Source organism: Tilletiaria anomala (assembly GCF_000711695.1).
Source record: "Tilletiaria anomala UBC 951 chromosome Unknown K437scaffold_5, whole genome shotgun sequence".
In the NCBI taxonomy this organism is placed as follows: Eukaryota; Fungi; Basidiomycota; class Exobasidiomycetes; order Georgefischeriales; family Tilletiariaceae; genus Tilletiaria; species Tilletiaria anomala.
The window spans coordinates 292534-305203 of record NW_013547017.1 but is presented as its reverse complement, the minus strand read 5'-3'; the positions used below and the strand labels follow the sequence as shown (position 1 = coordinate 305203).

General features: G+C 55.1%; 3 protein-coding genes across 3 annotated transcripts; 2 read left to right on the top strand and 1 right to left on the bottom strand.

Moving 5' to 3' along the window:
- Positions 1-320: 320 nt before the first annotated feature.
- Positions 321-3441, top strand: K437DRAFT_253657 (uncharacterized protein). Its single transcript, XM_013390392.1, has 6 exons — positions 321-1247; positions 1336-1595; positions 1661-2246; positions 2348-2365; positions 2438-2651; positions 2728-3441. The coding sequence occupies exons 1-6, from the start codon at positions 512-514 to the stop codon at positions 3002-3004; spliced, it is 2091 nt and encodes a 696-aa protein (XP_013245846.1). The 5' UTR covers positions 321-511; the 3' UTR covers positions 3005-3441.
- A 1376-nt stretch (positions 3442-4817) lies between these two features.
- Positions 4818-5796, bottom strand: K437DRAFT_260982 (uncharacterized protein; the record flags this gene model as incomplete). The annotated part of the gene is made up of 5 exons (XM_013390391.1): positions 4818-4919; positions 5015-5066; positions 5250-5284; positions 5496-5617; positions 5646-5796. The coding sequence occupies 5 exons, from the start codon at positions 5794-5796 to the stop codon at positions 4818-4820; spliced, it is 462 nt and encodes a 153-aa protein (XP_013245845.1).
- A 1329-nt stretch (positions 5797-7125) lies between these two features.
- On the top strand, positions 7126-12093 carry K437DRAFT_242815 (uncharacterized protein). Its single transcript, XM_013390390.1, has 4 exons — positions 7126-8304; positions 8372-8934; positions 9008-10293; positions 10365-12093. The coding sequence occupies exons 1-4, from the start codon at positions 7372-7374 to the stop codon at positions 11795-11797; spliced, it is 4215 nt and encodes a 1404-aa protein (XP_013245844.1). The 5' UTR covers positions 7126-7371; the 3' UTR covers positions 11798-12093.
- The last annotated feature ends 577 nt before the right edge of the window (positions 12094-12670 follow it).

The following is a 12670-nucleotide window of genomic DNA, read 5'->3' as shown; positions in this document are numbered from 1 at the left end:
TGCTTTTCCTGCAGCCACTGACGAAGCCAAACCGGCTTGGCGTTTCTCGCCCATCACGAGGCAAAAAACCCTAACATGTCCGGCGTTGCATCTCCACAATTAGCCAAATTTCTCAATCATCGAGAGTCCGGCGTAGCGCACGTGCTGTGTGGTGGCTGGACCCTGCCCATGGAGAAAACTGGAGCGGCATTTGTCATCGCTGCGTCATCGGGGCTGGATGTGTCCCGCCAGGACGTCGAAGGGAGAGGTGCAAGCATAGGGAGCAACCGCCATCCTCAACCCTGCATCTATCCTTATACATACGATATGGCAGTGGAGTAGCATTGTATTGCAGCAAGCAGGCGTCTCCCTTTTGCGAATAGTGGCCGTACATCTTATTTCCATCCTTGCATCTATCTCCACTTGAAGCCCTTGTCATCCTGGACGCCATTGACGACTGTGTCCTGCTCAGCAGCACCCTTTCACCGCGATCATCTGCTCTACCCATGGGAATCTCAAGCGAGCAGCAGTCATGTCCCAAATCAAAGGTTCCGATACATGTGGTGCACCACCCGCAGCACACATCCAGGCTGCAGCCACCGCCAATGGCTATTCAGAGCCTGTCGCTGCGCCACCACTGCAAGCCGCGCTCCTGGCCATCGATCCTCTACCCGCACCCGCAGATGCAAGTGCAGGAAGCGATCCTACAGCACCCGCAGCGGGACATGATGTCACCAGCACCGGACAGATTCAGGTCAAAGCCGGCCCGATGCTCAAATACGACACAACGGTGGACGGCGTGTACCACGCGTTCGCCATGATCGTCACCGACGATGCTGCGTCCGACTATTCGTCTCTACCCACCCTGGCTCTGTCCGCACCCACGCTCAGCGGTAGCAAAATGGTGGTGCAAGGAAAGGAGATCTGGCACTACAAAGGTCAGGGCGGCCCGCACACTTTTTGGCGGTTCGAATACAATATTCCCCTTGCCGACGGTCTCATCGAGACACCCGTGACGTACCAGATCTCGCCAGGGAAAGTGCAAGCAAAGAATGACCAGAAGCCGGACAGCGTGGACGCAACCAAGGAGTACACCTTTATCGTGCCTGGGAAGGAGATGAACTTCAGGTGGGCTGGACATAGCTGCAATGGCTTCAGCTCGAGTATTAATGCCGAAGAGTGGAATGGAGCCAATCCACTATGGGACGATCTGCTTAAGCATCATGAGCAGCAAAGGTTCCATATGCTTAACGGAGGAGGAGACCAGAGTTAGTATCGGGTCATGCAACCCTTGATGGTGTATGCTCTCGACTCTGTTCCTAAACTTATATTCAACTTTCATCTCTTCTTGTCCAGTCTACTGCGACAAGCTGACAAAAGAGCCGGAGCTGTATGCGTGGACAACGTGCAAGAACCCACAACAGCGCAGCAAGATGCCCATGACACCAGAGATCGACGCCGGGATCGAGCGCTTCTTTTTTACGTGGTACTGTGAATGGTTTGGCTCGGGATCGTTCAGCAAGGCAATCGCGCAGATCCCCATGATGAACATGCTCGACGACCACGATCTTATTGACGGGTTTGGAACATACGATGACGATTGGATGTTGAGCGATGTGAGGCATTGCTCTCTTTCATCTTAGTTTAGCCATTCTTAACTTTGACTTATGACTTTTGCTAGATTTTCAACGCCATTGGTGCCAAAGGGTACTTTTACTACTTGCTTTTCCAACAATTCATCGTCGACGAAGTGGACGGCTTGTCCGAGTCCTCGCACCCGAACAAGTCCATTATTTTTGGCGAGCACTCTGGACCGTACTTGAAGAATATCCGCAATCACAGCTTCCTCAGCTACCTTGGTCCGAGCCAATGGATCCTCATGGTCGACTGTCGCTCTGAGCGCAAGATTGACCAGATCGTCAGCCGCGCGACATACAACAAGGTGCTCAAGCGCGTGCACACGCTGCCACATGGCGTGGAGCACCTGATCATCCTACTGGGTGTGCCGCTCGCGTACCCGCGCATGGTATTTCTGGAAAAGACGCTCGCGTCGTCGTTCAACCCGTTGATCTTGCTCGCCAAGGGCATCTCGCCGAGTTTCACGAACAACTTCAACGGCCAGGCCGAACTGCTTGACGACCTCGGCGATCATTGGTGCGCCGGTCCGCATAAGCACGAGAGGAACTGGCTCGTGGAACGCATACAGGAGGTGGCGTGCGAAAAGCGGTTGCGCGTCAGCTTTATCAGTGGTGATGTTCACGCGGCTGGTGAGTGAGAGATGGCAAGCATACGCACTGGTACCAGCTCCGTCTGTATGCGTGCTGACAACATTTTCACCTTTCCTTTTTCATTACGCGAAATCCATCAGGTGTCGGAGTTTTCTTTGGTGCGTATCACTGAGAGCGTTGTATCCTCTGAAATGATGGCTCGCGCTTACATGTTCCAGCCGATCACGTAGGCTACCACCAGCACAACCCGTCTACGGATCCCAAGTACATGCTCGCTGTGATCACCAGTGCGATTGTAAATGCCCCACCTCCGCTAGCGGTCATCAACATGCTCAACCGCCTAGCTAGAAAAAAGCACAGAAGCTTGTTCTACCGAGGCACAAAGGAGGCAATGGTTCCGCTCTTTGACAAGGACGTCAATGGGAATAATCAGAACAACAAGTTGTGAGTGTGCGCAGTCCGCAGCGCTTGGCGTACTCTCTGTGAAGCATCCTGACATGCAACGCTTCTGCTACTCCAGCATCATGGGTAACCGCAACTGGTGCGCCGTATCGTACGACCCCTCATCGTCCGAGCTGGAGTTCGACATTCGTGTCGAGCAAGGCAAAGGCCGTGGTGTGACCAAGTCGTACGCCGTGCGGTCGCCGCCTCCGCGATGGGAGGCGAAGCGTGAGCACCTGTCGATGCTCCACATGAAGGACTTCGAGAGCAGGATTCACCATGTCAAGGAGGGCTTTAAGAGCAATAAGTCCGATAAGGCTCATGATGTCCCTTCGCCCGGTGCTGCTGCAACTTGAACGCCTGCAACGCTTCCCCCTTCACGGCTGTTTCGATCAATGTACCGAAGATGTTGAGCTTACACCTTCCCTTCGATCTGCATGATACCCCGATCCACCGCGAGCCTTCTTAATGACGCTGTGATATCTACCATCAAATCTGTATTCATAACATCGATCTCTTATCGACTCTTTCCTGCTCAATCCCAGCTTGCTAACGATGACATTATATGCACTGACCACCCAAAGGGAAGATCTCGTCAGGTGAGGTGGCTGCTTCGAAAAGTGGCACCAAACTCATCTGCAGCCTCCAAAGATACACGGTGAAGACAGATGCAATTCGTTAATAAATGTCGTCGCATTTCATTATGCGCGTGACGACGTGAATAGAACATGGAGCTTGATCACAGGTATGATGCGCGGGGTTTGTGATTGCGGGGCCTCTTTGCGCCTTTGATGGGAAACGAATTACGAGCGGGAATGGATGGCCTTAATTTTTAATCAATCCCTTTATTGAGCTGCACATTCACCGCCAGCGCTGGAGCCGCCTGGACGCAAGTGGACGCCTGAATCCTTTCAAATGCTCTCCAGTGTTCGCCCTGGACTGTCCAATCTCCAGCAGCTCTCCTTAGCTAAAAATAGCCAACCACGATCCAAGATGGCTCCATTCGCTGGCCGCCATGGGAGATCCTCGAATCGCCGAGTGAACCTGTGGGGGACACGGCGCTAGTAGATACTCGAGTGCGTTTCGATACTAGTGAGACGTTTCATGGTCTGTCGAGGTTCGTGGGCTAGGTGCCGAGTGCAGCCCAAACAACAAGTTGGTTTGTGCCATGTCTAATGCCGTGCACTTTTTCATCCAGTTCACCCGCAGCAATAATCCCCTTCAATGCTCCGATAGGTAAGGGCCAGCAAGCCGCAAGGGACAAGAAAAGAGGATGACCATTGAACAGACTGTACACTGTACAAGGATATGCTCGATGAATAGAATGAGTTAATGCATGCGCTGGTGTGCATTGTCGATAACAGTCTATTGCCTGACTGGGTATGTGGTTGCCGATCGATCACTGACCAACTAGACCGTCGCCGACTGCTTGTACATATGGTAACCTCACTGCGCACTGACACAGCTCCCAGCTTGCTGGCGCCGGGACTTTGACTATTACCCCAGATTCCAGAGCACTTCTGGCGCTGAGTCTGAAGGAAAACTCATTGACCTGGTGGCCTTTCCTCGCATGCCACAAGCACCAATCAAATCGAAGAAATGATCCGCGGAGCTGCGAAGGAGACCATTTCTCATCCTATGTATGCCTGTACAAATTGTATATACGAGTACAGATTCTACACAGTATATAGCACACGGGTATATGTGAATATCATTACGAGCAGTTTGGACAGACTTGGACTCTATGGAGCTTGTTTTTTGCTGCTTGCTGCTCGTAAAGAAGCTCTTCAGAGAGCTTGGGGGCTGGGTTCTGTAGCGCTGGTTCTCCAGTTCACCCAGTCTCATCAGTGCAGACAACCTACCCTTGTCTTGAAAGTCTTCGACTCTCGAGTTCACATATTAGAAAGTCCAAACGTGCACGCCATAAACACATTGCTCCGTCAAGACTTCCAGAGGCACCGCCACACCCCTGAGATGTGATTGCACTTGAAGAGCACGGCGCCCGTTTTCAATTTGATGTTTATAGCCTCCAACGGCTTTGCGTGTCCAATCGATGTGCGCTGTTCACAATTATGACCTTCTGGCTTCTATCACTCTTGCTGCCTACATATATGCTTGGATGTATGAGTGTGTAGAAACGAGTTTGCTTTTACAGAAGGAAACTTCTCGTTATTGGGTCATTGCTTCAACGGGCTTCAGCTGGATTGCAATGCTCTCTCCTGTTTCACCGTGGTCGACGCTCGATGTACGGTCTATTGTCAATACACCAGCCTAGAAACGTAGAACGGCTCTATTTGCAGCCTACTTCAACACTGTAAACGAGATTTGTCCAGAGCTGCTTCCAAACTCTTCACTCTTATACATACGAAAGTAGTAGTGTTTACGTCTTGGGAGAACGTATGGACAAGTAGCATGCATCTGTCACGTACTCATAAGTACGACAGTGTACGGCATGTGCTCAACGGTCAATGCCTACCTGTGAGCATAGAAACTGCCGCACATACATCTTCGGCTGCGGTTAAGCGGTGATTCACACTCTTGCCACGGTGTCTGTTAAGTGGTTTGTGGCGGCAACGTATGGACGTCACATCCAGTGCTCACCCGCTGCTTAGGCGCTCAAAGATCGCAGCCGGAGTCTAGATACAAAGATACAAGAGGAAACAAAAATTTAACTTAAGCTGGTGTCCATGAACATTCGGCGAGATTCATCACTTATCTTTGAACCTCGTACAATAAATTGCAATCACAGGCTTCCCTGCTGAACATAGACGATCGATGATAAGCCGGACACGGCCAGGTCACAGCCTAGCCTTCCTTTCGGCAAGAAAAGCTGCAGATGGTACACACTTGGCCGGCGCTTTTGCTAACGACTTCAATTACGGTTGCTGCAGCAGCAGCGTTGGCGCTCACCAGCATGGGCGTTATCTCCACCATGTTCACGTAGTTCGGAAAGAGAATATCAGTGCACGCTGCGGACCGAGCGCAAAGCACGCGGACTTGGATCAAGATTGCTAGGCGAGGTGTCCTTCGCGGGTGCTAAGGTGCCTTCATTGGCCGCATTGAGGAGCCTAGATGGAGTATTCAACTCATATTCATCATCCTTTGGTGTTCTAGCGTCCTTATTTGGCGCAATCGGACCCCTACCCATTCAACCCCGCTTGGTAAGTGCCGTGGGAAGAGCAGAGCAAATTGCAAGCTGTGGGTTTTATGCTGGCCCCAACGTCCCGAAGTTATCTTTCCTGTGCTAATATTTGCCTTTGTTGACAGTGCCACTACATCTTTGGCCCTGTCGGTAAAGACGGGCTCGGGAAGCCTGCAAACGCTAGTAATCACATGTGCTTGCCGGACGATGCGGTTTGCTTGGACGCTGCTATTGCACTGGCATTTGGCGCTCTGGGTGCCGAAGCCGAGGGAACGGGCGGCGGGCGGAATACGGGTCATTCAATTGGCTGAACGACCAAAGTGCGGGAGTCTTGTCCTTTTGGACTTGCTGGTGAGGGCAGAGAGGAAGCTGCTCGAAGCTGCTCAAGCGGGCGTGTCCATGATAAAGACACCATCTCATCTCATTCACACACAGCAGCAAGGGCTTCGACCTTTGCTTTTTAGGCAACCGCTTTGGCATGGGCCGGGGCATCGCTTAGGGGCCCGAGAGATCTGCACAAGTATGCGGCGACGTGTTGACCTTGCCGCGCTCGGCGACGGATTCGAGCACCGCCGCTGCGTACAAGGTCACTGGGGTCACGTGGCGAGCCTCAACACCGTGACGGAGTTCGTACCCATTGCTGCTGCTGCGCCAAAGGCGCCCGCGACGAACGCATAGTGACCCTTTCTAATCTACTCACATTCGTTCTGTCTGACCAACCCGACCTTCAGCCTTCCAACTTTTACACACCTCAGTCACGCAATTAAACGCCATAGGGATTGCGCAGAGTAAAGCATGGTTCACACAATGTACCTTAGATTGTGATACGCTCTACATAGCAGATACTACCATACGCTGCCATGAACGCAATAGAAAGGAGCTTATCGAAATCATCATACATGTAACTCGCAAGACTTGATAATGCTGAAATTCGAAAGCAAATGCCTCGTCATTGAATTGCACACCAAACCTGGGGTGATGATCTGCATGCGCCCCCAACCCCGAACATGATTAGCACATGCTCGGCGCCAGCATATGTATGTGTTTGGTATTGGGCATCGTGAATTGGCGCATATTAATTATTGCGCCTACAGCCCTCTCGTTTTGGAAGCTCGGACTACCCATGCAAACAAACACTAACCCTAGAGCCAAGCGCACCAAGGCCGACCCATAAAGCTGCGTCCTGCGCCCACGGACCACTGGTAGTTGCCGTCAGAGGAAGAGTTGCACAGCTCTGGCTCCACTCCATTGCTCGCCGAGCGCCCGCCCGCAAACGAGCGACAGCAGTATGAAAGCCATGATGACATGTCAATGTAGTCAAATAGTCAAACTGCAGCCGACGTACGCATGCTGAAACATGGTCGAGTTCCAAACGTCCTATGCAATCATCAATGCTCTGTAGAGCCCTGTTGGTCCCATTGGGCGGCATCGATGCGTGCATGCTGACCACCTTCGAGGAGCAAACGTATCGAGCTTGAGCAGCCGGGGTCAAGGCCCGCCTTTCGCCACCTGCAAGGTCCGCCAGCGACTGAGGGAATTGACCCTTTCTCACTTCAAAGCAGCTTAAAAGCACCCTCCGTGATGGCTTCCGCAGCGAAGGCGCTGGAGCACCAAGGCCCAAGCTCAATTTCTCCCGCAGTGGATTTTGGCCAGCAGTCCGCTGGCGCAGCGATGGACCAGCAGAATGCTCTTGCTCGAACGTCAACGGGACTCTCAGCCGCGCAGTCTTCGATTTCTGCGGCCTCATCATCTTCCAGATCTTCCGCATCTCCATTTGACTCGATCCGCAGGTCGTCTGCCTCGTTCCTTCACAAAGCCCGCGATCGGACCAGCTCAAGTAAACGGCACTCCAAAGCCGCTTCCGTGACAGCTGCGGATATGGACTCTGTCCCCTCACTGCAGGCCCATTCAGGACACGACGACCGAGAAAGAGATGAGGGTCCTATGCCTCTGACTACTGCATATGCTTTGGTGTCGCAAGGTGCGCAAGCTGCTCAAGCTTTACACGCAAATGCGCCTTCACTTGATTCGTCCTCTACAAGAGGGGGGAAGCCCGTGCTTTCTCGTCTGACCCCAGCCCCAGTTGACGAAGGAGATACAGCTCTCACTCCCACGCAGCAAAGAAAGATCCCAGCGGCCGTACCCGTCCGCAATACGGCTTCTTTGCCTGATACACCGCTGACGAATACAACTACCCAAGACACACATGTCACGGCTGCAGCCGACATCAGCAGCAGCAAGAACACAGATATCCTGTCGCGTTTCTTCAATCAGCTCACCGAGCGCAGTCGTTCGCAACGACGCCTGTTGTTTACCTTCTTCACTGCCACCGCCGTCGTCGCCGTCTTCACGGCACATGTGGGTCAGCACTACACAAAAACGGCGTTTCTGGCAGCTTGCCTGGTTGTTGCATCACTCGGATTCGTGCTGCTCAAAAGCCTGGAGCGGCAGGAGCAGGATGATCGATGGCTTGTCGAGGAGCAGGTTCGCAGGATCTTGAGTCAGCATGGGATGGTGAGGCTCTTACCTTGCAAAGCTGTTTACCAGAATTGCGGTCTGACATACTTGAATCGGCTCGCAGTCACCGAACGACATATTGGCTCTGTTTTCGGAGAAGGAAAACACCTTACCAGGGGCCCCATACCCCTTCGGAGAGACCGTAGAATGGGTGAACACGGTCCTCTCGCACGTATGGCCCTTGATCGGGCACGATTACTTTGCCCCTTTCATCGATCTGCTGGAGGATGCGCTGATGCAGCAAGTACCTGGGATCGTACACTCAGCACGCGTGCACGACTTGGATCAAGGAAGTCTTCCGCCTCGCCTGAAGTGCTTCAAGGTCCTTCCACCCAGCATCGACGCCTTTCTTGCGGGCGATGCAGACGGCGACGAAAACGCGCGAGCGGAGCATAAGAGGCTGTGGCGCAAGAAGTCGAAGCAGAACGAGGAAGATACCTTGCCGACGCACGAGGAGGGCCATCTAGACAGTGGCGACTTTATCAATCTGGAAGTCGATTTTGTCTACCGTGCGCCTAGCACGCTTGACGGCAGGTCGTGCGGTAAGATGAACCAAAAAACCGATTTCGAGGGTGACGTGCAGCTTTCGGAAGATGATATCATTCAAAAGGGAAGAGAAAAACTTCAGTGAGTGCGAGCGCGACATCATCAGGAGCCTTAAAATGATAACATTTCACCGCTGACAACTCTTCTTGCTCAGCATGCTCCTCTATCTGGGCATCGGCATCAAGAAGCTCGCTGCCATCTCTGTGCCGGTATGGATCGAAGTGCTGGGTATCGAAGGCCGAATGCGCCTGCGGCTACAAGTCACACCGGTCCTCCCCTTTGTCAAGCACGTCGCGTTCACACTGATTGGACAGCCAAAGCTCGAAATATCCGCCAAGCCGCTAGGCAAGAAAATGGTGGTCGATGCGATGCAGCTGCCGCTCATCTCATCGTACATCCTCCGCTCGATCGAACGCGTCGTGAAGGGATTTGTGATGCCGAAGGCGTACACGGTCGACGTAGCAGCGCTGCTCAGCGCAGGCGAGGGCCCGCAGCACCCATACGCCGTCGGCGTCATCTCGCTGATCATCCATCAAGCCACGGACCTCGCTGCGGCGGATACGAACGGCAAGTCCGACCCGTTCGTCCAGGCGTGCTTTGCACGTTCGGGACGACCGCTCTTCTCGACGCGCGTTGTACGCAGGAGCTGTGATCCTGTGTGGCAGGAGTCGGGTTTCTTGCTCGTCACACCTGATGAGATCCGTGCACACGACTCGTTGCGCCTCACTGTCTACGACGCCGATCGTTTCTCGGTGGACGACCCGCTAGGGAAGATCGATGTTCCCCTGCAGCATCTTCTCACGCGCGCCATGAGCCGCAAAGGGAGGGACGCGCAGATTATGCTCGAATACAGGACGGATGAGCTGGAGCCTTTCGATCAAGTAAGTGAGGTGCAGGGTACTCTCAGCTACAGCGTCGGCTTCTTTGGCCTCTCGCTCCCGCACAAGGTGGCGAGCGCGCAGGTAGCCAAGCAAGACGAGAAGGATGGTGTGAGCACTTTAGACGCGGGTGGGGTAACAGGTGTGCAAGAGGATAAGGATGGCGTGAAAGCTGCGAATCTCGAGCAGTACATGACGGGTTTCGATCGGGTTGTACAGCGACTAGGGTTCGAAACCGACACGGATTTGCTGAAAGCGCGCCTGGCGCGGGGCGAGCGAGTCAAGAAGCTCATCGCCATGATCCAAGGTGCGGAGGAGCAGCAAGCGAAAGCGCCTATGCCGGAGCTGCCGTCCGGCATCGTCTGCTACCACATCCACAACATCCACGGCCTCGAGATCTTACCCCCGCAAAAGACGCTCTCCGGCAGCGGCCGCAGCCAGGATCAGGGTATGCGGCCCCGAACGCGCCTCGAAGACGTCATGGGCGAGGATTCCAAGTTTCCATCGTCCTACTGCTACGTCTGCTTGAATGACCAGCCCATTCTCAAAACGAGAACTGCAGGTGAGTGCTTCAGCAAAAGCGTAAGCCTCAAGGGGGCGCTTGCTGACACTGCTTGCTCCGCCCGCTCGCAGTGCTCAATGCGCAACCGTACTTTAATGCAGGCGGTGAGCGTTTCGTGCTCGACTGGCGCACATGCCGGCTGGATTTCGTCGTCAAGGACGCAAGGATGCGCGAGGCGGATGCGGTCCTTGGGCTGGTGAGCGTCCGGCTTGCGGACGTGCTCAAGGACTCGGGACGGCACACGGACTGGCACACGCTCACTGGCGGGCTGGGCTTTGGGCGTATGAAGATCTCTGTCGTGTTCCGCTCGCTGGACGTGCAAATCCCCGCCGCGCTGCGCGGATGGAACGTCGGCGTGCTCAAGGTCGACAAACTCGGCGCCACGATTGACAGAGGAGCGGCTGGGAACGAGAAGAACATGGCGGTCATTTTCGAGACGTATGGTGGCAGGATTTGCAGCGCGAGCGTCGAGCCGGTACCCGTGCCGGTCGGCAGCCAAGAAGGCGGCGGCGCGTTGCCGTCCTCGTCACCTGCGTCGTTGCGTATCGACTGGCCCATGAGGGAGGCGATGCGGCTGGCGATCCGGCAGCGCTACCCGTGCTGGGTACATGTGCGCCTGGTGCAGGAACGGCGCAGGCCAAGCAAGCGACCGCGGATCGGGCACGCGGTGATTTCGCTGGATCACATCGTCGACAGAAAGCCGACGACGCTGCGCGTGCCCATCTTTGCCGGCGAGGGCGACCACGTGGACCAGGACGTGTACCGCGCGCTGCTCCGCCGGCGACGCGAGGCACTCCTCCAGTCGCGGGCGCCTGGGCCGCACGAGCGGCCGATGATGGAGGAGTTATGCACGCTGACGCAGCGCGATGTGCCAGACGTGCTGGCTGAATGCAGCAGCGGCGACAACAACGGCAACGGGATTCGGCGCATTGGCACGCTGGAGCTGACGCTGGCGTTCGTGCCGGGCATCGCGACGGAGCACAAGGCGCTCGTCGCGGGCGACGCGGAGATGCGCGTGGCGTGGGAGACGCACCTTGTCGCGGTTGACGCGGGCGAGCACCCGCGCCCGAAGAAGCTGGCGGCACTTCGGCGTTCGCGGAGCGCCGCCCTCGGCGCCAGTGCCGGGGAGGATGGCTACGAGTCTGATGATCTGTACGATGTCGGCATACCGTCCGAGTTCGCCCTCGGTGGCGGTGGGCAAGTCGACGGGGGGTATGACGATGATGGAGACGAGTATGGCCGCGAACGCAGGAGGGACTCTCCCGGCTCCTCGCCCTCCCTCTCCGATGACGATGGCGACGGCGCGGTGCACCGGGCGAGCGCCGAGTCGCGCAAACGGACGCTGCACCGGCAGCAGCGGGGCGCGGCGCAGCTCAAGGGCTTCCGCACGGCGCAGTGGCTCAAGGGCGGTGTGCAAGATGGGCTGCAGCGGCTGCGGAATGCGGCGGGCGAGCAGCGCAAGCGCATCAGCAGCCTGGACAACGAAGGCGTCTCGCACTTTTGATGTGTGCGCGTGGGTGCGTTATGTACAGCCTTGCGGGGAGCCACCGGTTGCCTTTTGTTTTCGTTGGCTGCGTGAATGCGTATGTATTTCCTTGGTGCACCGAGACGCCATCGCATGTATAGTATAGTACATCGAAGAGCAACACCTCCGCCGGCGAGCAGCTATACACACGCTTGATCCAGGTTGGCACAGGTTCAAACGGCACCATGGCCTCTCCACAACAGGGCATGAGTTTTACCCTCTCAGACTGCCCAAGCCTTGTAGATTTAAAAGAGGACGTTGTGGCGACATGCTGTAGACCAGCATGATATAATCGCAACCATATACATATGCATATGCATGAGCAGTGTCCGAGGACGTGCAAGGTGAGGTCCAGACGCCAGAGTTCAGCAGCGGTAGGATTAGGTAAGCATCGGTCGATGAGGCCTGCAGGGGTTCGGCGAGGTCAAACAAGCGTCGCGTGAATCAGTCGTCCTATTGGTTGAGTGTCATACTGTCATGGAAGCCGTTTGAGCACAAGTATGTACTTTGTATTCAAGTGTAATTGCCATAAGCGAAGGGAAGAGAGGAGACTGGCCTGCATAATGTTTGTGACACATTGGCAGAACGTCTTTGCGTTCGTCAGCGAGACACCCATGTCAGACATTATACGGGTCTCACGGACGCGTTTTCAGCCTGGGCAAAAAACAACAACACGTGAGCAAAGCGCGGCTCAGTCCCATCCCTGCGAAGATGCTTCTGGGTGTGGCGTGTGTGTGACGGCTAATGGATGGTGCACTCGATCGTAGGGAGCGAGGAGGGAGAGTGTGATGTCAGGGTGCGCGCACTACCCAGCAAGAGAGAAACAGTCTGTCTTGCCTGGTGGACGCGGAG

Coding starts and splice junctions, on each gene's coding strand:
- K437DRAFT_253657 (XM_013390392.1), top strand. CDS start 512: ATGTCCCAAATCAAAGGTTCCGATACATGTGGTGCACCACCCGCAGCA. Junction 1,248..1,335: donor TAACGGAGGAGGAGACCAGA/GTTAGTATCGGG, acceptor CTTCTTGTCCAG/TCTACTGCGACAAGCTGACA. Junction 1,596..1,660: donor ACGATTGGATGTTGAGCGAT/GTGAGGCATTGC, acceptor GACTTTTGCTAG/ATTTTCAACGCCATTGGTGC.
- K437DRAFT_242815 (XM_013390390.1), top strand. CDS start 7,372: ATGGCTTCCGCAGCGAAGGCGCTGGAGCACCAAGGCCCAAGCTCAATT. Junction 8,935..9,007: donor AAGGGAAGAGAAAAACTTCA/GTGAGTGCGAGC, acceptor CTTCTTGCTCAG/CATGCTCCTCTATCTGGGCA. Junction 10,294..10,364: donor TCTCAAAACGAGAACTGCAG/GTGAGTGCTTCA, acceptor GCCCGCTCGCAG/TGCTCAATGCGCAACCGTAC.